This window comes from Falco peregrinus, chromosome 2 (assembly GCF_023634155.1).
Source record: "Falco peregrinus isolate bFalPer1 chromosome 2, bFalPer1.pri, whole genome shotgun sequence".
In the NCBI taxonomy this organism is placed as follows: Eukaryota; Metazoa; Chordata; class Aves; order Falconiformes; family Falconidae; genus Falco; species Falco peregrinus.
The window spans coordinates 40,421,030-40,445,515 of NC_073722.1; the positions used below are offsets into that span (position 1 = coordinate 40,421,030).

At 37.4% G+C, this 24,486-nt stretch overlaps 1 protein-coding gene across 3 annotated transcripts in view; it reads left to right on the forward strand.

Annotated features, from left to right (window-relative positions):
- DNAAF9 (dynein axonemal assembly factor 9) overlaps positions 1 to 24,486 on the forward strand; it is a 79,173-nt gene that overhangs the window by 34,899 nt on the left and 19,788 nt on the right. For all 3 annotated transcript variants that reach the window (XM_055794156.1, XM_027777172.2, XM_027777173.2), the window contains 15 exons: positions 1,693 to 1,780; positions 2,195 to 2,271; positions 2,558 to 2,602; positions 3,056 to 3,101; positions 3,463 to 3,574; positions 4,455 to 4,525; positions 5,298 to 5,348; positions 6,176 to 6,263; positions 9,944 to 10,047; positions 13,812 to 13,958; positions 17,754 to 17,842; positions 18,082 to 18,183; positions 18,433 to 18,550; positions 20,366 to 20,454; positions 21,768 to 21,926. In XM_055794156.1, coding sequence (XP_055650131.1) covers positions 1,693 to 1,780; positions 2,195 to 2,271; positions 2,558 to 2,602; positions 3,056 to 3,101; positions 3,463 to 3,574; positions 4,455 to 4,525; positions 5,298 to 5,348; positions 6,176 to 6,263; positions 9,944 to 10,047; positions 13,812 to 13,958; positions 17,754 to 17,842; positions 18,082 to 18,183; positions 18,433 to 18,550; positions 20,366 to 20,454; positions 21,768 to 21,926 — 1,386 coding nt within the window. The remainder of the gene's footprint in view (positions 1 to 1,692; positions 1,781 to 2,194; positions 2,272 to 2,557; positions 2,603 to 3,055; positions 3,102 to 3,462; positions 3,575 to 4,454; positions 4,526 to 5,297; positions 5,349 to 6,175; positions 6,264 to 9,943; positions 10,048 to 13,811; positions 13,959 to 17,753; positions 17,843 to 18,081; positions 18,184 to 18,432; positions 18,551 to 20,365; positions 20,455 to 21,767; positions 21,927 to 24,486) is intronic.

Genomic DNA, 24,486 nt, shown 5'->3' on the forward strand with positions numbered 1-24,486 from the left:
TACAGAATATTTCTTGTCCTGCTTCTGAAAGACTTCTTACTAAATACACTTCTAACAGATGGCTAGAGAAGTTCTAAGCGAAGCAGGGGTTAGCTGATAGAGGCAGTATTTTTTATGAGAATTTCTTTTTCTTGGAAACATCCCTGTATTGGATAAAATAACCTAGTTTCAACAGTAGCAGCAAAACTAGCTTTTCTAACAAACCTGACCTCATGATTCGGGAATTAGTTTGCAGTTGAGTCCTGTAACAGGTCCTTATATTTGTCAATATTTTCCAATGAAATAAAAAATGGAAAAATATGTCATGAGCACTATTTAGTCCAAATTTGGTGGTATTTAGGAAGCAGAACTGCAACCTGGAGTACATATACTGTATAACTTTAAGTATCCCTGGGGTTTTGGGGTTTTGGGGTAAGTATCCTTGTTGTGTTTTGGGTTTTTTTTTGTGGGTTTTGTTGTTGTTGTTTTTTTAAGAAAATGCCATTTTCTGTTTTTGCATTGTTAGTCTTAAGATTTTTAAATGGGAAGAAAAGTAAGGTAACAATAGTGTATTAATGTAAAAGCACAGCCCACTGTGAGGTGTTTTCTTGCATATATATATGAATTTGAGTGACAATAGGAATCGTTACAAAGTTAGGAAGAATTACATGTATTTCCTGTAGCAAGTGTGTACTGAAAATGTAAGTTAAATGCATGTGTTAGTACATGAAATTACTTTTTGAGGGTTTTTTCCTATGTAGTAAGTTAAATTTTAAAATTTCTTACTGGTATTGGGGATGAAGTTCAAAGCCAAGCATTGCTGCATTTTGAGATTCCTCCATGTTGAGCCATGTTTGGGAGATTCAGATTTTTTTTTCCATCCTTCAGGAATGCTTTGCATATGGCTTAAATGCTGTATCTTCCTCTTTTCTCCCCCTCTTTCCTCCCTCAACATCTAGTAGTTGCAGAGGAGTAATGAGAGGAGTTAACTTTTGGGGAATTAAGATTGTTTTGTCGATCTGCTTATCTTTTTGTTCCAGTTTAGCTGGAAGACAGAAGCTCATGTTTCTTAGTTGGACACAGGTGGGGTTTGGTGGTTGTGGGGCTTTTTTTCAATAGTTTGGGAGCTATAAATATTTCAGTAGCTGTAAGTTGCTGCTGGCTTCACCTAATCTTTGTGTATTTCTGCACAATTCTTTCAATTCCCTTTTAAGAAGGGAACCAGTCTAAGCTGTGATGTGGATGTGCTCAAAAGATTGTGGTGACTGGTTTGTTTTAATATCTTACTTTGACTTGTTCTGGAGCTTGTTAAGCAATCTCTGTAGTTAGTTCACTCTGGTTTCCAGTTTCGCTCTTGCAGAACACGGGGCCGCCATTCTATTCTTGTTGGAATATTTAGGATGTGATCCTCAACACAACTGCAGCAAAAGTCAACAATAAAACTTTTTTTTTCCCCTTGACTGATGAAAGCAGGGATACCTTTGTGCCAAGAAGTTTTTTCCCCCAAGACGTTCTGTAATTCAAGCAATTTACTTGCTCTAATTAATTTTTTAAAACTGAAGGGTTAAGTATAAAGCTATTTCTATGCTTATTTGAACAAGAACCCCTTCCACATGAGGGAGTTGTGTTATGAGAGGAAAACCTGCTCCTTTAAACAGAGGAGGAAGAAAATTCTATCTGTCTAGTAAATGTTGTGTTTGTATTTCTCTTCAGTATGCTGTTGTCGCAAATATATACTGCTGTTGTAGAGGCTGTGCTTGCTGGCATTGAGTGCTATGCTAAAACTTCCACTGAATCCAAGGTAAATGAAGCACTGATTATGTACACTGTAATTGTTGATTTGGATTGCCTGCAATATAAGACTACATGCAAACCAAAATAATAACAATAAAAAATATTTTAGTCAACTGCATAACATCAATGAAGTTAATACTGTGGCCTCCAACCAGTCTTTCTGAATTCTGTTTAAAAAAAAAGAGAAATTTCAGAGTATATCTAATCTTACCCATCTATGATTGTTTTTCCATCTTTCATGAATTTTCCTAACCTTATAATAAGGAAAAATCAGATATGTGAAAGGAGCAATTTTTAGCCTGGTGCATCAGTGTGTTATTGTTTAGTGTATGGTCTTTTGTCTGTCTTACGGGTGCTCTTGTAGTTGCTGGGATTTGGAAGTATGGGAAAAGACAGTTAATTCTCAATTTTTATTTTTCAGGCGAAGGAGGTAGCAGAGCAGGTGCTGATGTCTGTGTTAGATACACTTCATTTAACACAACTTAAAACTGCATTACGGTATGCATTTTCAAATACTTATTGATTGATGTATTATGTCAACATATTAGCTTCTTTTGGGGAAAAAAATGTGTCAAATGTTAATTTTAAACAACTTGCATGACTGCCGAATTGAATTCGTTGTGAAATTTTGGAGACTTTTAAACTAAAAAAAAAATATCTGTTTTTCTTTTCCTGCTTTTTTTAGTCACTTCAGCAGTTATTTTGCTTTAAATCTATTATTGCTGACTTTTTACATTTAGAAGTATAATAGACATTTTTCACCAGTGCAATTTCTGTTCTACAGGTCCAAAATCTCTTTTCAAATTCAGGCTGTGAATAATCATGGAAGGTTTGTGTCACTTACACTTCTTGTTATTACTTATTGGTTTTAATACAGTAAAAAGTTTATTTTTCGTATCTTGGAACTTCTGGGAAATAATTGTATTTGATTATTTCAGACAGGATGTACTAAATGTTTTTGTGTATGAGACATTTAAGGATTTCCTATCTGTAATTCTGTGGAATCTTAAATATTTAAAAAAACCGAAAACAACTGGGCAGACCAATTTTATTAACTGTTAATGAGTAGAAGCAGCGTGAGTCCATTAAGAGTTTCCTTTTAAAACCATGCTTTTAACTTAGTTGATATCACAACGTTGTGTTTTTTCATCCCCATGCTGTCTAATTGACTGAAATGGCCTACACAAATAAGAATTTATTTTAAAAAACAATAGCTCTTTTGACTACTCTGAAGTTACTCAAAATGATCTAACCTTTACATTTAATTATCATATTGTTCTAGAATTACTCCATTAGATAATGAGGATAGCCTGAGTTTGATTAAAACGGTAAGTAAGCTGTTCAGTATTCTGATTATACATTTTATTAGAAAATAGAGCTCTAGTGTGTGTGTGTGGTGTGTGGGTTTTTTTTATGGGGCATGCTAGGGTTTTTATCTATGTGAATACAAATGTAAGGGGAGAGGTGGGATAGATTTCAAATGCTGAAACTGAGGTAAGGTTAAGATTTAACATGAAGGTAGACAGTGGAATTTGGAATAAAACATTGACATAGAGTTATGATCTCGCACTTTCCACCACAATATAGAAGCAGGGTTCTAGGAGGTTTAAAATATATGCATTTTGCTGCTTCAATTGAAATGTTTCAAGTTTTGTTTTCTCATCCTTTCTGCCCAACTGATTGCTGTAGGCGTCTATGATGGTATTTGATGTTCCAGACTTGCTCACAGGAAGAGGGTGCTTGGGTTCTGTTGTCTTTTCAGAGTCCTTTCTAACATCACAGATACAAGTAAAAGAAAAAGGTAACTTGTAAATTCTAACACCAGTGTTCTCATTCTGTTAGCTTTGGTGTGATGGAAGAGCAAAAGGGCTTCCAATGTAAATTGTTACTGTTACCATTATGGTTTTAAGCCTTTCGGTTAATTAAAAGACCTAAATATTTTAGCTTGCTAGTAATGAATATGTTGTGTTAAGTTTCTCTAATCTCCCTGAAAAGACTTTGGGGGTTATGGCTGCCTTGTGATACAGCAGGGCTGAGGTGTAAAAAAATTCAAGTGTAGTAGTACCCTTCCTAAATTTTCTTCAGTCTTAGTGAATGTTTTCTGTTGTACAAGGAAATCTGAACAGCTATCTTCCATTGTTTTTGTGACACTCACTTTATATTGTATGCTTTCATTTCAGTTGCTTATTTTGGGGAGAGATGAAACAAAACTAAAAAAAGGATATGGTTTTTAGAAGGCTTGATTTTGGAACACTGACATTTAAAGTACAGGTTACAGAGTAATTTAGACAAATGCATATTTTCCAGATTGTTTACATATGACAAACATAGTTATTGAGGCTGCCTGAACAGTATTTATGAACTTGTGTACCCAGGCAGGCTGTGAGTTTTTAACCTTGGGAATTGGAACTTTTGGTGGGGAGGAGAGCAAAGAAAGAAGCCAGGTACTAAGACCAGAATAAAAGCAAGATTCCTTTGGTATTGTATAGCACCTCCATGTAAGTTACAGCACAAGAAGGCTGGGAGCTAGTCTGCTGTGAAAGCTTCAATAAACAGTAACAATTCCTTGAAGTAATGAGGAAATTTTGGTTTTTCCTGAAGAAATGTCAGGTTGTAGAAGTAACTTACTGAACAGTCTGAAGTATATGACTGATACGATACTAATTTGCTTTTCCCTGCAGATGGCAGCATTAATTCAGAAACGAGCCACATAGTACTGACTGCAGCTATCCCAAGATATGCTTCTTGGCTGGTTAGTACACAAAAAATTGAGTTTTATTCTATACATACAGATTCACAAATGAAAGCTTTTTATAAAAGCATGGATGTACGAGGAAAAAATACGCAACTTGGGCATTGAAACAGAGTATTAATATATCTATACTATTATTTTTAATGTGGATATGACATGAAAAATGAGTAAGTGGAACAAGGCTGGTGGTTCTATTCATAACACAAGTTCTAAATTATTTCGTTTTCACCACTGCAGTTTTTTATCTGTGTAAAGGCCTGGGTGTTTTTCAAGTACACAGTGTGACTTTTGAAAATTCTGTTTATTGCGGGGGACTTCAGATCACTTCAGCATCTGCCCCAACAGAAAGAAAGAAAGGTCTCTTTCCAGACTTCTAACATATTACACTGTGTTAGAGGTGTAATTCAAATGAACATCATGAAATTGGACAACATTTATGGATTGCCAACGGGCATAATCTGAAACACTCGAACAGTAATAAAAAATAAGACCAAATGGGATATGCCGCTTTGTGTCTATAAGATACTGGTTTAGTCTGTAGAACAGTTTAATGGGGAGTATCCCCTTTAAATGTGTTTCAAGGAACTGTTTCAGTCCCATGGTAGCACAGCGTTGAAGAGCACAAAGCTGTCTTTGAAACACTGTGGTCTCAAGACTTTATCTGTGATATCTAAGGTTCTTGTTTACCTTCAGTCTTCTTTAATGCTTTTTATATAATGTTAGACTTGCCTTATCTACTAACAATACAAATGGAAACTGTCCCTGGCTACAGGTTGAAGATAGTGATGTGAAACTGTCTGAAAAGGCACAGCATATATTGAAGGTAAAATTAAATGTTTTTGTTAAACTATAGAAGTTACACTTTCAAGAACCAGTATTAAAAAAAAAGCTGCTAGCAAAACTTGCTTTTATGGTGTTTGTTACTACTCTGCTACAAAAGACTTGCCTGTTCTACCCGGTCTCTTTCCATCTTTGACCTACAAAAAAAGAAAATACATTGTATGTAAAAGTTTGAGGTTTTCTTTATTTCAAAGAACTATGAAACCCGAGAGCAAAAAGTGTTCTATTAAAGCTACAATTTCATGGAAGTCTCACTAAGTATTACCCATGGAGCTTATGTGTTTCAAAAAGCCCCCAAAGCTCAATGCTACTCTACATGCAACTTTCTTTATAACTTAATTAGCATGCTAAATGTCTAAAGGAAAACACTTTAAGCACTATGAAAAAGAAAAGAATTTGGGATCTGGGAACATCTTAAACCACATGAGTTTCACATTTGTGGTTTAATTTGTGGTTACCAGAAATCTTCATTATAAATAAATTTATTTTCCTGTAATATACTTTTAGTTCAGTAGATTGGCAATCTAAAAACAAAAAGCTATGCCTTGTGGTTGTGACAATAACTTGTAACTGAATAGCTGCTGGCAAAACCAAAATGGGGGTAAGGGCTTTTAAAAATTATACTCTTGACATATGCTGTCATTCACTAGTTCTTCTGTATCAATGCAGTTTAAAAATTTTTTACAAATTCTGACAGATGCTGTTTCAAAAAATCTTTTCTCTTGAGGTACAATCATGAGAAAATATTCTTGCCTGGATTACAGTCCTTGATCCACTCTGAGGTACTACTGTTTGTTTTTTCCTGTTTAGGAAGACAAATCTGTTCTGGGCACTTTACTCACTGGAGGTGATGGAGCATATATTTATTCTAGTAATCCACAGGCCACTCCTGCAGAAGGTGAGATATGGGGGGTTTTTTTTTGAAAATTGTTTATAGAGTTGTTGCACTTTTTCTTGTTCTGGTGGTTTTGGTGGTTGGTTGTGGTATTTTTAAATGTAAGAGGTGTGTGCATTTTCTGGGATTCACACATTTGGTAAGCCTACCTGTACCATTGTCTTTAACCTTTCTTTCCATTTACCTTTAGAGCTCTCTTGTTAAACTCCACGTCTTTGTTTTTTGTCCCCAATCTCTGCTTGAAACTCCGAGTCCTAGAAGAAGGATTCCTTTCAGAGCCATAGGCTTGGTTTTGAGGGATGTGGGACTCTTACAAGGATTGACAATGAGGCTTTGTAGACCTGGGAGATGGCTTTTTTTCCCATAGTTAACATTCAAAAGCATGCACAAACTCGCTGCTTCTGTCCTTAATAGATGACGTGCCATATGTGTTCTGCCTTTTCTGTGTCTATATGAATATTAGGTTGGAAAGATTGGGCGTTACAGTAGTGACAGGATGCCATGGGCTCCCAGCTCAAGAAGCAAAGGCACATATATACCTTTCGGGCAATGCGATATGCTGCCTGTGGTGTAGAAGGGGATTGGAATGATCTGCCTCTGAATTTATTTACAGCCTTGTGTTCTTCACTCCTGAACATCCTCCTGGAGCTGTTCCAGTTTTTTGCCATTGTCATTTTCACTCAAACTTCAATGCTTGTTAGCATAGATGCTCACCGTATTACAGAAAGAGGCTGGATCTTGGTCCTTTTCAGGTTCAGTCAAGTTACTGCTTTCTGACGCAAGATTACTAGCAACAGTCTTAGATTGTGCCTCCTCTTTTGGTACCTTGGTACCTTGTCCTTCAGGAATCTAAGTCACATGAATATCCCAGTAATGTGACTACAGACAATTTGGGAGGACTGTCGGAAGGGGTTTCCCTTGCTCCACGGCCTTGCATTAACGTGCCTTGTGTAGCCTTGAACCAGCAGATACTTTTTAAGGCATAGCATTTTTATATTCCACGGTAAAGAGAAGGTACTGTTGTCACAGTACTGATGTACAACAGAAGATAACTAATATTGGACATCTGAGTGCTTAGTATAAGCTGACAGTCTTTAGAGGAAAATCTTTAGCTTTATTGTTTTTGTAGTTATGCAATGTAGTGTTGAGGATAAATAAAGATGTACAAGGAAGCTAAACAGCAACTTTCACATAGCCAATTTTGCTTTTGCTCTAGTTGAACAGACTTGAAAGAAAGAAGGTTAGTGCAGAATAACAGATTTAGCTATTTTGCAATACGGTGCTGTGGGCCCGTGTTCGCTCAGTAAATAACTAGAGAATGGTGATTTTAAAAAATTTATTTTATTTCGGCTTTGTGAAAACTGGCTGTGTACACCCCAGTGGAGCAATCTACTTTTCCCATCATTTGGGGAGACTTGTGAAGTTAAACGTTTTGATAACTCTTGGGATGAAGAGTTATAAGTAGGTGATATAAGGACTATTACATAACACTTCAACAAGCAAGACATTTTCTTAGCTTTCAATTGAAAAGGAACTTGATCTCATTCTGTTTCATGTACACTGCAAGACAGTTTGCTGTGCTCTAATTTGGGCTCTACTGAGGTTGCAGCTATGTAGTCTGGCACGATTAGGTGCAAAAGGTGCTGTGAGATAGGCATTCAGCTCTCATCACTTATGTCTTAATGTAGTAAGGTATACATTTGTGATTAAAATGCATCAGAAAAGTTCAGGCTGCTAAAGCTTTTCCTCTGTACGCTAATTAATACACCTGCTGTGTTACAGGTTGATGTAGGATGAACTTAACTGAGTCAGTCAATCTTGACAGCTAAACTCTTGTGATTAATAACTTGTGGAAAATTTAAAAGTAATATATCAGGTTGTTCTTGATATAATTCACTGACTTCCATGTTAAAGGAAGCTGTTGCAGTTTGGATTAGATAATATTCTTTTTGGCTTGCTTTTCTGTTACAAAAAACTTAAAATCTCTGACTTCCTTTCTTCCTCTGTTGATACATTCTCTGAAGTGTGATACTCTGTGAGATTTGACAGAAATGTTCTTCAGGTGTTACATTTTGCATTTTTCTTCCTCAACCATTCAAAAGAAGGCACCCACCTGTGCTGTGGCTTGGATTTTGTGAGCTCTGGAAGCATCAGCAATGAACATCTTGTACATGTAAACCTCTGCATCTGTGTAGTTATGTATGGCTTTGTAGCTGTTCTACTTGCTCTGAATTTGGACCTTGATTTTGTGATTGTAGTGTTTCCCAGTTTAATAGTAGCTGTCTCTCCAGTGCAATTTCTCTGTTAAGTAAAGCTTCAGTCTAAACCAGTTATGTTCACACTTAGCCTATATATAATTTTAGGTAACTGTTGAAATTGCATATCTAGTATGGTGATTTGATTTTGTTTCAAGCTCTTTTAGTAAAATGAAGACTTAATACTGAACAATTTTGAAGATATTGTTCTAAGTTGCTGTTTCAAGAGGAAAATGTCTTAGGTTCTTTATTATTTTGTCCAAGCATTGTTTGGTAGGTTGAGCTAGATGTGCAGTCATGTTTAAATTAATGTTTTAGTTACATTGCTGCTTGGCTTTGCTTTTTTTAAAACACAACTCTGAGTAATGATGGCTTTTTTCTTTTGTGTCTCTTTTTTTTTGGTGGGTTTTTATTTGTTTGTTTGTTTTGTTTTGTTTTTCTTTAAAGAAAATATTTAACCTTCTCCTTTTGCTGACTCACATGCTTCCCTGTATGGGATGTGATCCTGCTTTTAATGCATGATCCAGTGCTGGTAGCAGAGGTCCAGCTGGCAGCCCCTGCTTAGTAATTTTTTCATGGCTTTGTTATGACTGTTGGAAATCAGCTTTTTGCTGAGGTCAGTTTCTAATGCTTTGGTGGAATTTTGTTTTCATCCATCATATCATCTAGCTTTGCTGTTCCTCATTTTCCAGCTGCTTTCCCTGGTCATGCAGGTTTGTTAAGAACCAAAGTGTCTGTAAGATGACAAGAAAAATGGAGTTAGGATGAATGCTAAGTCTCTCTTGGCTGACACTACATTGTTAGCTTCCAGAGAAATTGCTAGCCTAGTAACAGTTGTCTCTAGACACAAAAGAAAATGCAAGTCTGCAGGTGAAGGGCTTTTCTGGTTTAAATTTTGTCTTGGTCAGGAAGTGGAAGCAAGACTGTCATCCTGTATTTTTTATCTGTATTTTTTACTGTCTGCATGGGATGTGTTGGTATACTGATGCTTTGCTGACAATCTGACCAACTTGTTACAATGTTTGAACTTTCAGTTGGTTTGGATCTAAGTATTTCTTAAGTTCTTGTTTTGTCAGTTTTACACTTCTGGAAGTTTGCAGTTCAACAGCATGGAAATTTATTTGGCTTAAAAAAACCCCAAAAAAACAAAAACGCCCACGCCACAGAATATTTATAAGTGGGCTTCAAGGGATAAGATTAAATCAAATGCAATCATAGTCATGATTCCTGCCCTTGATAGTGAGATCCAGTAAAGATCAAATGGTTGTGCTCTGAATGCTGTCGAGATACTATTCCAAATCTTTACTCAAATTACTGCAAGTTAAATATACCAATATTCAGCAAAAATATAGATTTCTTCCTCAGAAAGAAGAGGCATTTGTCACATGATGCTGAAATATTGACACATTTTTTTCTTTCAAATTCTAGGCAAATTGTACTTCTTTTCAGATGGCATTCTCTTTTCTGATCCTCACCATGGCAGCATTTCCATTTCGAAGAACCATATGAGTTCTATTTCCCTATATGATGGGGTGAGTGTTTTGTCTGTTCCTATTGTCATAAAGTTTTTATCAATTTTTAACAGTACTTATGTAGTGTACTAGTACAAAGTTTCAATTTCTGTTGCAACTTTACAAGTGTGTGCATAAAAGTAATAACTCATGCAATTCTCTACACTTCTGGTATAGGTTAGGTTAACCAATTACTGATTAGTTAAACTGTAAGGAGGAGAGAATTTTGTATTAGACTGAGTGGTCACTGTGGTCTTAGTAGTGTGGAAAACTGCTTTTCATTAAAAGAAAAATCTAGAACATAGCATTCATAAAACATCTAGCAGTCTTAAGTGATGGACAGAGAAAAGTTCAAGGTATTGTGAAGCCCTATTGAGGGTGAAATGCTGCTTTCTATTCAAAATATATTTAACCTTCAGTCAAATTTTCATGGTAGTGTACTACTTAACCTCTGGAGAGGTCATGAGCAGTGTCTGTCTACTGTTGTGGAGTGTTGTGTAACTGACAGGGTGAAGTGAATGACTGGTTCATGTTTCCCAAGCTGAGAAGTGAGAAGGACAGGCACGTTGCATGTAATTACGGTAAAAGACACAATGCCATTCTTGTGATCAACTTGCATCACTTCACTTGGCCAACATGCCACACTAAAAGTTTGGTCTTCTGGCTTAGTGGGAATTGAGAGTTAGGTTAATGTTGGTAAATCACCTGTGGTTTTTTTTCTCCCCTCTTCAAGGCAGATATGCTGCATTAACTATCACTTTTTCACAATGGAAAAGAGATTATTTTGGTTGGTTATTGTTTCCTAGGCACTGGGAAAAAAATAAAAATCTGTTTCCTTTAGTTTCTATTTTCTCTAGGTACAGTATTACACATTTGTTTAGTGACCTCCAGAAAGCATTGTGTTGCTATGATTTCATGATATAATGGAGGAAACCAGTGAAATACAATATAAGTGTGTGATTCAATTGAGATGAAAGCACAATGGTGAAGAGAATCTTACCTTAGCTGCCTTTTCTTGTGTATCATATTGATTGCCCCTTGGTAGTGTAAGAAGCTATTTTAACACTGACCTTCCTTCTATTGTTTAATTCAAGACACTCACTTTCATAAAACTAGCTGTTTATGGGACCTGGCTATCATTCTTGAACTGATGCCAGATTTTTGTGTAAAGCTAAACCTTGACAGAGAGCATTTTATTGTTCAACTGACTTGGCATAATAGAAGGGTGGAGAGCTTAAAATGTTGACAAGTGACAGAAGAAGGGTAGTTCAGTATGCTTTGTCTGGAAGTTATTGGAACCATATTGATGGAAAAGAAAGGATAATTTAATGCTAGGATTAAAATAAAAGATACAAAGACTAAGTGATGCAAAGTACGCTTCCTTAGCAGCTCTATCACCATGCCTGCTAGATGTTTCTCTCTCTAACTTGAAAATGTCTGCACTTCTTCCTCCAACACATGCTGCAGGCTTCTCTGTTCTGAGAAGCTGGACACCTGCTGCTACCTGAGCTCCTGAAGTCCTTGAGGCTCACATAAATCAAGTTTGTGGAGGACAGGGTAGATTCCTCACAAAACTGTACCATGAAGGTCTAAAGCGGAAGCCGTCCCGATCTTAGCAGAGTCAAACATAAATCTCCCGTCTCGTAAGGTAGCACTATTCTAGCTTAGTACCAGCCATCCTGGGAGTAAAAGAAAACCCCACAGGCTACACTGCCACCCAGGCTCTGAACTCCCAGGTTTATTTCTTTTTCTTCTGTAGCTGTTCAGTGACTCAATCAACTGTCAAGGTATCTTTACTGTATAGAGCTTAAGGTGCTGTGTGCTTGGATTTAAGACCTTAGTTCAGACCAAGTGTTTCAGCTTGAAGTACCTGAATCCAGCATTCATTTTGACCATTAATCAAGTGAACAAATATTACCAAGTAATATTGAAATTTCACAACATTAACATCTTGTAAAACTTTGACCTGGATTCTTGTAACCTAATGTCTGTGGGGATTGCTGCTGCTTTTCAGCTTTTTTCAATTTGTGGAACCCTAAACATTTTCCAGAAGGAGCAGCACATTCTGTTAGACAGATTGTAGCATGTATGAGTTGACCTTCTAAGGCACTTCTCGTAAAATTTGTGAGCTATCCTGCAGAATCCAGGATTTGTGTACCACATTCCAAAAGCCTATTTTCTTTTAAGAGAAATTGTTTTTACTTAGGAGAACATACTTTTATGTTCTTCAGTAACCTCAATGACTTTGAGTTGATTACTTTTATAATTAATGCCTCAGTCAACAAAGAGTAGAGATTCTTTTTGATCTGAGCTTTTTCTTCTTAAAACTTGGTAAGCAGAGTTCTTTGCCCACTTCTCCCTTTGAAAGGGAGATGGATGCCACTCGGTTTCTGATTTGAACCCAAAGTAATGGAATCCTCATTTTCCATGGGTGTTTCATGCTACTAAATTGTACTGTTTTTCTAATACTTGTGAAAATAGCTGTGAAAAGTTACAAGTCAAAGCTTAAGCATAAAACACTTCAGCATCCTGTGAAGTTGTAAAAGGCACGGAGGGGCTGGAGCGTGTCCAGAGCCCGGCAGGGGCTGGGGCACCAGCCTGGGGGGGGGCGGGGGGGTCAGCCTGGAGAGAAGGGCGCTGGGGGGGACCCGGTGGCTCTGCAACGGCCTGGCAGGAGGCTGTAGCCAGGGGGGTCGGTCTCTGCTCTCATCCTGTCACTGGTTCCTGGGGAGCAAACGGCCTCACGTTGCGCCAGGGGAGGGTGAGATTGGGTGTGAGGGAACATTCTGCACCGAGAGGGCTGGCAGGCGCTGGCACAGGCTGCCCGGGGACGGGGGTGTCATCATCCCTGGGGGTGTTCAAAAACCATGTGGCTGTGGTGCTTGGGGACATGGTTCAGTGGTGGCCTTGGCAGTGCTGGGTTAATGGTTGGACTGGCTGATCTTGAAGGTCTTTTCCAACCTTGAACAATTCTATGATTAATGCCTGTTTTACAATCCAGAAGACAAAGGCTCAGTGTTGTTTTATTAGAATGAAAATTGAACAACCTGAGTTCAGTGCTTCTGAGGGAGATGGATCTTGAGGGCTTCAGCTTCGTGTTAGTGAAGACCTAACTGAGATGAAGAAGCAAGAGATTTAGCAGAACTTGTGCTCATTAAAGAATCTGAGAGAAGCAGGACATTTCCAACATGCACGTGATCTACACTTTAAATTGCATGCCTGATAGTTGTATGTCATTGCAGCAGGGTTCTTTTCAGGTCAGAAGCTGAAGAGCATGGTAAAAAAAAATAAAATAAAATAAAAATTTGCAATAGCATCATGTCATCCTTCTAATATTTTTAGCTGACATTTAATTCATTCTTCCAAGGTATCTGTCACAGGAGATGTGTGGGTATAGATGAAGGTGCCTTTGTTGTGAAGCATTAGCAGAGGAAAGGGCTGAAGGTCTAGTTTTTGGTGGAGGGAAAAGAGTAGATATTAAAATGCAAATTTCTCTTTTCAAGACCAGACAAAGCTTAGGTGCTTAGAACGATCTTGGATGCTTTCTTTGGAGCTTATGATATTTCCAATAGCTGCGTAGTGGAAATGGAGTATTGTAAGTGGCTGCGGTTGATCCTTTTGCTCCATACCTGTGCTGTGCAAGCTAATGAATGTTCAGATCTTCATGCATGCCTAGCTGTGACTGTAGTAGTTCTCCTCTGATCTTTTCTATTTAATGTATTAAGCGTGTTTTTCACTTTCAAGTAACTGTTCATTATGATTTGTCCTGTTTCTTCCTTTTCTAGGATTCAACCAGTATTGTTGCTGCTCTCTTTGTAGACGTCAAATGTTCCTTGCTTGCTCATTTACCAATTGAGTTCCATACCCGAGACAACTTTTTGATGATTGCACTTTTCCCCAAAACAAAGATTTATAAAGCTTTTTATTCACAGGTAAAGTAAAAAAGATTGGTTTGGGTGGGGGAAAAACCACACAGTTATTCTTTGTGTTTCAGATGAGAGGCAAGGGTGAATTTGTTGATGTCTGTCTTAACTAATTAAATTTGGAAAGGAGAAGGGTTTTATTTCTCACCTTAGGTGAGCCACTATAGCTTGTCATCTGATAAGTAAATACAGGAAGGGTTAAAGTTCAAGGTCTGTCTTGTATCTGTCTTCACAAGCTAAACCTTTTCCTGTATCTTGGTGAACAAGCACAGTTTAGAAAGGAGAAGGGGCAGTTAATACTGAGGGAGCATCAATTTAGGAAATATATTGAAAACCTCCTCTATGAAGCTGGATGGGGTTCATGGAGGATATTGAGAGAAATGGCTGATGAGATTTTGAGGCAGCTTATCTTTTATATAAAAAATCAGGATGTTAAAGTAGGAAGGACTGTTTCAGATAACAAGGGGCAGTAACCATAGACTACAGCTTTGAAGATTCAGACTGAATGTTAGTGAGAGGTCGGTGCAGTGACTAGAACAGATCGCCCAGACACTGAACCTCCACCTTTGAGGATTTTGAAAACTTGGCTGGAGAAAGTCATGGATGAGTTGATTTGTACTGCCAGCAGTAGTCCTGCTTTGAGCAGGAGGTGGGTCTGGAGACCTCCAGAAGCTCTTTTCCAACCTGAAACTCTGAATCGTTGTGACCTATAGCATCTGCCTTGTAGACTTGAGACTGTTGTGGACTGCCTTGCCATGTAGACCTTTCCATTCCTTCCCAGGAGCACTATTGCTCCTGATCTTAGGAACTTGCATGTGTGAGAAACTTTAATTTATGTATGGATTTCTACTGCTTGTGTTGCTCGTTAAATTTAATGCTCACCATGTGCTTTCATTTTGTCTTCTCAAGCCAGTGAGTGCTCTAAAAGCTTGTTTTCTAGTAGTTGCATTTTAAATGTAGCACTGGTGTATAATTGGTTACAGCAATTGTATGTAGTGGCAGAGGTTCTATTGTGTTTTTTTGTGGTTAGACACATTTGGATCGTGATCCTTAGGGGAGTTTTTTTAAAGTCTTTAAGTATTCCATATGGCATTTTATTATTCTTCAAGTAGATTGGCTTCATGCATTGTAATTCAGAGGCTTTTAATAAACAAAACTTTATAACAATAGTGCTTTTGAGGAAATGAGCCTGGAGATTTTAGGACTTCACAAGGGTTTTAGTATGTGATCATAACACTGGACTGGAAAAGACCACCTAGCTCAGTGAGTAGTCCCCACTGGTAGTATTTATGTTTAATACCATAAAATTTCTCCTCCTTTTATCTTAACTGTTTAGATTCCTCCCACTGTTCCACTATGTGAGTGGTTGGGAATATTTTGTTTGGTTTTGAACTTTCAGCCTATTTTATTAGGTCTACTTTTATATCTGTGGTTTTTCTTTTGCTCTACCAGCAGACATCCTTGAGGTATTCAGAAATTTTGGACCTATTCTTTTTGGCTTATTTGGCCCAATAAAGTCACAACCCATACATTTTAATCTATGCTTGTAAAAAGTTCTCTTTTCCTCTGATCATTGTAATACTTTTCTTTTGATCTGTTTTTTGGCTGTTGATATCCATAATGTGTGTATCTGTTTCTTGTACAGAGGCAATAGTAGTTCACTCTTCTGAAAACGTTCAGAAGTACCCCTGATTTACCTGTATGTTTCATTGCTGCCTTGAATTAACTGATGGTGTATGTTTTTTGAGAAACACTTTCAGGTCCTTTCTCTTTTGCTACCCACTGATAATTCCAGGTGATTCTAGAAATATTTGTGTGCTCATTCTTGCTTTTGTACTTATCTACCTTCTATATTTCTTTGTTTATTCCATTCTTATGGTTAGATCTATTTTTCTATGAAGCATCTCAGTGCTGTGTAGGCTGTCACCCAACGTAGTTCCCCAAAATGCTGTGAATTCACTTCGGTCTATGCCAGGTTCTTTGTGAAGGCTGTCACGGGACGTTCGCTAAGCAGCTCTGCTGGTGAACGTCCCCAGCCTTCTGTTGGTTTTTTTTGGTGCTATTTATTTTGGTCCTCCTTTGAGTTAGCTTTTTGCCAAACAGTTCTATCCTGAGTTTCCGTTTCTGCAGTTTAACGGTTTCACATCTGTCACCATACCAGTTGCTTTGTGCAAGTTCAAGTAGGAGAAACCTATCTTCTGTCTTGAAGATGTTATCTCATGAATGAATGATTCACATTCATAAGATCAAGTGTACCTGATTGTGTAAGCATGGAAACATATTATTGTATTTTGTTAATATTTACCCTTCAGGTATTTACTGATTTCCTCCAAGTTTTTTTCTAAAAGTCTGCATGTCATTGGAGTCGCACAGACATAGTAGTCCCTCTACACACCTGTAGTTAGAAAGATTTGCTAAAATGCAGGTGCTAATTGCTCTTCTGCAATTATAATGGCATGATACCTCGCTTACTGGACCAATGCTTTAATTATTCCAAGCCTCCTTGAAGTAGGGAATGCCAATTACCTGTTCATCCAGACCTGAGTGTATTAAATTCCTTGTAATTGAGATGGTTGCCAGATTCTGAGCCCACAGAACTGGAATCTGGTTTGCAGATCCTACGAAGACAAGATGGTACCTTTCACATCCCCAGTCTAATTGGTAGGGGAGGAAAATTTGCTTAGGCTTTGGAATGTGTTGATTTCTCTGGTTTTCTTCATGTTCTCTAATACCATAACAGATCTTTTTTTTAAAAAAATGTTTACTAAGTTATACAAAAGAGACCGATTTTTTTCTGTTGAGTTCTGTCGAAGTCTGACCTAAGTGTTTTCACTTTATCTCTAGCCCTTTGACTTCTAAAGAATACAATTTTCTGTTGACTGGTCCTTTCAATTTCTTGTAGGCGTTTTCCTTGGTTTCTTATGCGTGTTTGGAAGTGGTTATTTGTTTGGTTGTGTGGATCCTTGTACACGAGCAATATTGTCCTTGTTAATATCAAAAGTTTATTTTATTTTGATGTTTTTTTATCTCCGTACCCTTGTGTTTAGGATGTCAGTTTGTTAATGGAAAGCAGTCATTCCCCCCTAGTTGTTTTGTCTTGCAGCAAATTATTGTGAAAAATGACAATGACTGTTGCCTTTTCTTATTAAAAGAAGGGAAATACTGAACACTTAAATGACTGGGTGATTCATCTGAATCTGATTTCTAGGTTCAGGGTGCCATTCATATTAATGTGACTTGGCTAAAGCAATAGGATGCGAGCCAAAATACTGTTCCCTAGAGAAATGAAGGGCTCCCTTTTCTTTTGCAAAGAAACAGGAGTTTTTCTTAAATTTCTAGAAACGATTGCTGCAATCTTACTTCGTGAAAATTACAATACAACTTAAAGGAGACTTATATTAGCTCAGTTCCTGCTGTACAGCAGTTAGACTGTAAATACCTAGTGCTTTTATCAGTGAAGCATGCTATGACTAAAAGATACACGTGAATGGTACTGTTAATTTGATGGTTAATTTTTTTCCTATGTTTTTTTCCCCAGCTATGAAGATGGGGGGAAAACTAGACCATTTCAGAAAAGTTACTTCATAAAGCAGCTCCAGTCTAGCCAAAAATAAGCTTACAAAATCCAATCTGTGGATACTTCTTCCATAATTTGAATTCTTGCAGCAAAACCAGTATTGTGAAATATTTAGCGGCAAGTTAAAATGCATGTAATTTTTTAGGTGAACAAAACCAATTCCTAAACAAATTCAAAACAAATTTTGCAGAATAATGATGTTTATGCATAGGTCTGGTTTGTTCCAGGTTTTCTCTTCGTGGCAAAGCCAGACAAACTCAGGATTATATTTAAGGGTTGTCCAGGAAGAATTCCTGTCTGTGGAACAAAAGAGACTGTAAGTTCATGCCACATACTCCAGTGCAATTATACATGAACTGTGCGCTACAATCAGAAAAATGCCATCACTCACTGAAGACTTTGATAATGATTCAAAAAGGATTTGTTGTATTCCTAGTGCAACATTTGCTTTATTTTTTTGTATGTTAATATGTGATTAATGTGTAGCCATCTGGTTTAAAGAAGATAAATTTCTGGATTTCTCCTGTAACTAACCAACTAATTTGCTTGTTTTAGGCATTCCAGTGTTCAGAAGCTATTTAATGCCTTGTCTTTTCCTTCTGGAAAGGACGGAAGCAGGGAGCTGAAAATATCTGCTGCCCTTCCAGAATTGGAGAGGTGAAAAATTATTTTTGTTTTCATGGGATCAGTTTTGTCAGAAATAATACAAATATATTTTGGTATATGTAATGCATAGTAAGTAACTGTCTTTACACTAGATATTTTTATTCTGAGATGAATTGTTTCCTTTTTAGGAAACCTTTGTTTGAACTTTTAACAATTTTATTTTAGTAATTTCCCAGCTGTATACGTGAGTGAAATCTTTTCATGTTGATTGTAACAAAATGAAACTTTTATTTTTGAAAGGTTTTTGCAACATTTTACAGTCAGCAGTGTCAGTCACAAGCCAATAATGAGAGCGCATCTTCCTATTTTATTGCAACAGTCAGAAATCATTCCTGATAGCAAAGCAGAAAATGATAAGGTAAGGAAGCAACCCAACAATACTTCCTATCCCTGGTATAGAATATGTAGCAAATATTCTGTCACCAGTTCTGTTTCAAGTAACGAAGTAAAGTACTGATGTATATCTAGCCATGCTCTCTGCCTCCTTCTCTGGACCCATCAGTTCACACTGAACTTGCTTCAAGTCTGTTTCGTAGAATAAATTGCTCTGCCCTGTTTTCCTGATTACATTACTTAATTTATTTTTTTTTTCATTTGAACAATCTTTTGGAAGTACTAATGGCCCTTCAGCCTGCTAAAATAGAAGCAGAAAATGAGGCATAGATCTTCAAGTGAACAGTTTTCACTAATGTCCAGGGAGAGTTAGCCCTAAAGCAGTAGCTTGTTTTTATGAATTGCTGAATAATTTAGCTGAATTGTTCTCTGGAACATAAAAGTCCTTTAAATAGCATAGAGGCAGCACATGATATTTAACATTTGCTGATATTATCTGTAGAACACCCAGTTCTCTATAGGGGCAGTAACAATTGTCAAACTTAAGGAGTGCTTTAAATAGCATTTTCAGAGAAAATATTTCCTTGTAACTTTCCAGCGTTTGAAATCAGCTGTAAGCAAGAAAGTCAAAGCAGCAGAAAGTCTTTCTCTTTGAATATTGCAATATGGTGGCAGACTTATTTCCTGCAATCTAGTTCAGAGACCATACTAACAATTATTAAATAAACCCTTTTAATGTGTGTAATCTTAATGTGTTTGAAAGAGAAAGTGACAAATCTTTTTATAATGCTTATATCAAATTCTATAAAACATGCAAACTTAGTACCTCTGATTTTTCTGAGTTACTTCTCTATCTATTATCATGAATACTCATTTTCTGTGAACATCCAAAAATGATTTTGAGGATAGGATACGAATAGTCTTCAGGTGGCTGTCTTCAAATGTCATGTACTTAGGAAGTTGGAGAGGTAATTTGGCTATTAGTGGCAGGATGATATGCAGTGAGGTGACCGGTTACCAGGGTGACATAATTTCTTCAGTCAAGTTCAGCACAGAGGGGAGTTTGTTGTGTTTCTTCCAGAGTTCATTTGCTTGCTTCTGTAGCAAACTCCAGTAAATAGTGTAAAAATACATAAATATACACACACACTTTGGAGATATGCTCTGACTGCTTTTCAGTGTTTCTCTGCTATGATCCCTGCCTAAATACCACAAGAAATATGCATAATGAAAAACAGGTGCTTTATGCAGAAAAGCTGTTACGTTGGCGCTGTTGTACATTCTCTTACCAATTGTATTTGAAATGCAGCTTTGCTGGAATAGATTTTGTGTGTAGCATAGCTGGTTCAGTATCAGAAACGTAGCGTTGCTCTTTGTTTGACAAAACTGTTTGACATACACCATTACTTTTTGAAGCATTTTGCTCTAATACTGTTCTATGTATTTGAGTGTACCCTCTTCATCATAGGAAGCATAATCTATTTGCTGTCTCTTGCAGGATTTTGTCTGACATTTGCATTAATACATACACTGCAGAATAGATTTTAATGTGAAGGTTTTGGTAATACTGTTTGCTGTACTTGTTAATTATCCTTTCACAGTATTTAAGGTATGAAAACCAAGAGAAAATGTGTTTTTCTAAGAGGATGTGTATCTGAGTAATTGCATAAACACAGTTACAGTTCTATGCTATCTTGCTATTTCTGTGGTTAGTGTCACTTAAGATTTAGTGTATAGGCTTAAGATTTTATCGAGATAGAAGCCTTATATGTGTGCAGTTGTTGTAGCTCATTCCTAGTCTTGGAGCTATGCCCCTTCTTATCTGTTCCCTGTATTTTAGGTGGTTATCACCATTATAACTGGTCTTCCAGGATGTCGTTCCAGTGATCTGTGTGCTTTTCTTGTGACTTTTAACAAGGAGCATGGAAGGTTTGTACGTTTCTGGTTTCATAGTCTAAAGTGATGGTCATACTAATCACCAAAGAACTTCTCAGCATGATGAAAATGAAACTATCAATGTTTCACTTATTTTTTTTATAGCCAAGATTCTAATTTGTGAACAGATGTGTTCACAAGAATAGGTTTGGTAAATATTATGAGGCACCTTAACTAGTTGTACATAGCACACAGTAGGGTAGGGTATATTACTTCTACTATATACAGGTATCTCATCTCACTGTGTTATGCCAGGTAGATTTGCTCTGAAATTTTAGACATTTAGACAAGAAAATAGTATGGAACATTTCTTTGTTGATATGTTATATTGAAAATACCACATTGTAGATATGTATGTCTGCAAGTATCACTGATGCTGTAAACAGTTAAGAGTAATCTTAGAAAGGCCAAATGAATCCTGTCTTAAGCATGTATAGAAGTCATCACAACCTGAAGGAAATGGGTGAAGAGCTTCCATTTGTTGACTTGAGGTGGTGAGTCTAAAATGCATTTTTCTTGGAAAAAGGACTGCGCTAACACTCCTTGCTATAGCATTGCTTTAAATCAGACCTGGTTTCTGTTCTACAATAGGAGGAGATATATTCAGGACATCTGTTGTATGGCAGTAAGATAAGTCTACTGTAGGAATTTGCCATTTGGTGTATTGATACAGCTTCTGGAAAATAAAAAGTTCTTGTCCTTTTAAATCTTAAAGCCAAACACCTTACTATTTAATTTTAGTAACATTCTGCACTGCTTTTTTGTATTATTTTTAACTCGGTGTCTTGATATTAGCAAGTTGATTCAGAACAGTTTTGTCATTCTGTTTTTAGGACGAACATGTAAGGTGACTTTTGAATATTCTGTAATAATACATTTCATCATGTTTTCCTGCAAACATCTTCATTGCTTTCTATTTTTGCAGTGAAATATTTTTTTGCCCAGAGTCTTTTGATTTGGATTCACATAACTTTTGTTTACTGCATCACTAACAAAGATCAGAACTACTCATATGATGTGCAGCTTTGAAGAAGCTGTTGAACATAATTTTATTTAAAAAAAACAACACCCCCCCCCCCAAAAAAAAAAAAAAACCAAAAAACCAAGACCCTTTTGACAGTAATGTAAAGAATGCACTTATGCTGGAAATGATAGAAAGCAAAGTAAATTTCTCTTTCCTGTGTGCTATGAGACATGTGGAATCCTGGGGCTTGTCAAATTTATTTTTGGTTTGTTGGTTCAAAATAAAAAGAAAACAGAAATATTATGTCATAGAACATTAACTTTCCTTGTTTTCTTTTATTTAGGTGGATAGTTTATCGGCAAACTATGGATAGTCCTGAATGTTTCAGCGCGACCCATTTCCAGCGTTACCTCTCCAGTGTCCTGGAGGCTCCGCAAAACCACAGCGTCCGTCAGTCTGCTTATGTTAAAAAGAACAAGCGTCTCCTAGTGGTCTTGCAAGGGTAAATGTTTGAAACCATTTGAACTGTTGCATAGAATAAGGGATTTTCTGTTCCCTTCCTATTTCCAAGGCATTTTTGAACTTTCCCATCACTCTGAAGCAGCTGATGTTCTGTGCTGAAGTGTGGTATTCTGTGAATTCGTTTTACATATGTACTAAACTCAGCTTTTCTGCAACTTGTTAATTTTATTGCTTATAACTCCATTGGAAAAAAGGTGTCCATAATCATCCTTCAGTCATATGGAAGGATGGACTGCATTTTTCGTTATTTAGGAATTCTTCCGTATTTAGGAGACTGTGACTTTTGGCTTCTCAAAAGAATTTTTCTTGCCCTTTCCATCTGCATCTTAGACTGTTGTTAAATGGCACTTTATTTAGTGGGGCAGCTACGTGGTTTGGTTTTGATTTTTGTTTCTTCCCACCTGCCCAAGAGGTCCTAGATAGAGAGCCATTTGCCCTTTAAAGGCTGGTGAGACTTCATGATGGTTATCTGTCTTTGAAGACTGCTGGAGTACTGATTGTCTGTCTTTAAAGCCATAGATTTAGGACAATAATGCCAAGATGGCTTGAGATTGTGTTGCAAGTTGTACTCCAGAGCTGCAGGTGAATATTACTGAATATTTGCTATAGCATTATCTTAATATTTAGAGGGAATGTTGCATGTTTTCGTCCCTTTTGGTATACAAATTAATTATTGCTAGTTTTAACCACCAGACCTGTGTTTTACTGATGATAAAACAAAAAAACCCTCCATGGAATAAATGCACAACTCTTTACAGAATACAGAAAAGCTAGCTGAGTTCTTGCCCTACATTTAATGTATAATTTTCTTTGAAAGTTTGCTAAAATATTGAAATTGTTTTGATAAAACAATCCCTGTTTCTTTCAGAGGAAGATCTATTGTCTTTAAGGCATTAGATGACTGCGTTTTGGTAAACATTAATTTGAGTTGCTTCAGAATACAAATTAATTTTAGGAAGTTTGATATGGTGTGACATAAAGACTGTAATTATATTCCAAGTGCCTACAGTACCTTTAAACTTTTGAAAGCTCAGTGAGTTCTAGAGAATCTTTAATAAATACTTAGTTTTCAGAATAAAATGTTCCATTCAGTCTGAAATACTTTTTCCTCTAAATAAAAACTTAAAAGCCTAAGCTGTGACTTTTACTGATATTTTTTAATATTTTTTTTAAACAGTGGGCTACAGTAAGCATAAGAATGAATCTTTGCCTTTTTTTGGAAGTATTGTGCATCTTTGTGTGCTTAGATGCTTGCTTTTTCTTTGCATTTCTGTTAGTCCTTGCTTTGATCCTCTGGCAGTATTAGGTACAAAAATCGTGACACAAACTTCCAAAGGTCCAGTTGATAAAAGATAAGGGGAGAGAGAGAGAGAGGCAATATTGCATGCAACTTGCTATCCAAATATTTTATGCAGTTTTGCACATCACTTCTCATAGGGTATGTACTGAGTCCCTGTACTTCAGGGTGAGCGGGTCCATAAAGAGCTTGCAGGCTCTTGTCCTGCTCAGGGGATTTCAACCACCCCAGCATCTGCTGGAAAAGTAGCAAGACAAGCTGTAGGCAATCCAGGCAGCTCCTGGAATGCACTGAGGATAACTTCTTAAGCCAAGGAATAGATAGCCCTACCAGAGGAGATGTGATACTGCACCTGATGGTCACCAATGCAAATGAGCTAATTGGTGATGTCAAGATTGGAGGCAGCCTGGGCTGCAGTGGTCATGCGCTGGTGGACTTTGCAGTCCTGAGGGATATGGGTCAGGCAAAGAGTAAAGTCAGGACCCTGAGTTTTAGGAAAAAAACCTTCCAGCTCTTTGGGGGATTAGTTGATAGGACCTCCTGGGAAACTGCGCTGGGGGACAAGGGAGCGCAACAGAGGTGGCAGATCTTTAAGGACACTTTCCATAAAGTGCAAGGGCTCTTGATCCTCAGGTGTAAGAAATCGGCCAAGGAAGGTAAGAGACAACCATGGCTGAGTTGAGACCTGCTGGTCAAACTAAAGAGCAAGAAGGAAATGCACAGGGAGTGGAAGCAGGGACAGGTGCTCTGGGAAGAGTATAAGGATGCTGCCCAGTTGTGTAGGGATGGGGTCAGGAAGGCCAAGGGACGGATGTATGTCCCTGGCAAGGAATGCTAACAGTAATAAGAAGGGATTCTATAGGTATGTCAGCCAGAAAGGAAGGTCAAAGAAAGTGTACCCCCCCTGATGAGCAAGACTGGCAAACTGGTAACAACAGGTGAGGAGAAGGCTGAGGTACTCAACTGTTTTTTGCCTCAGTCTTTTACTGGCAATCTCTCTTCCCACACCTCTCAAGTGGATGGACCGCAAGACAGGGATTGTGGGAGCAAAGTCCTTCCCACTGTAAAAGAAGATCCAGGTTCATGACCACCTGAGGAACCTGAACCATACATAAGGCTACGGGAGCTGATGAGATGCATCCCAGAGTCCTGAGGGAATTGGCTGATGTAGTTGCCAAGTCACTCTCCGTGATACTTGAGAAGTCATGGCAGTCAGTTCAAGTCCCTGGTGCCTGGAAAAAGG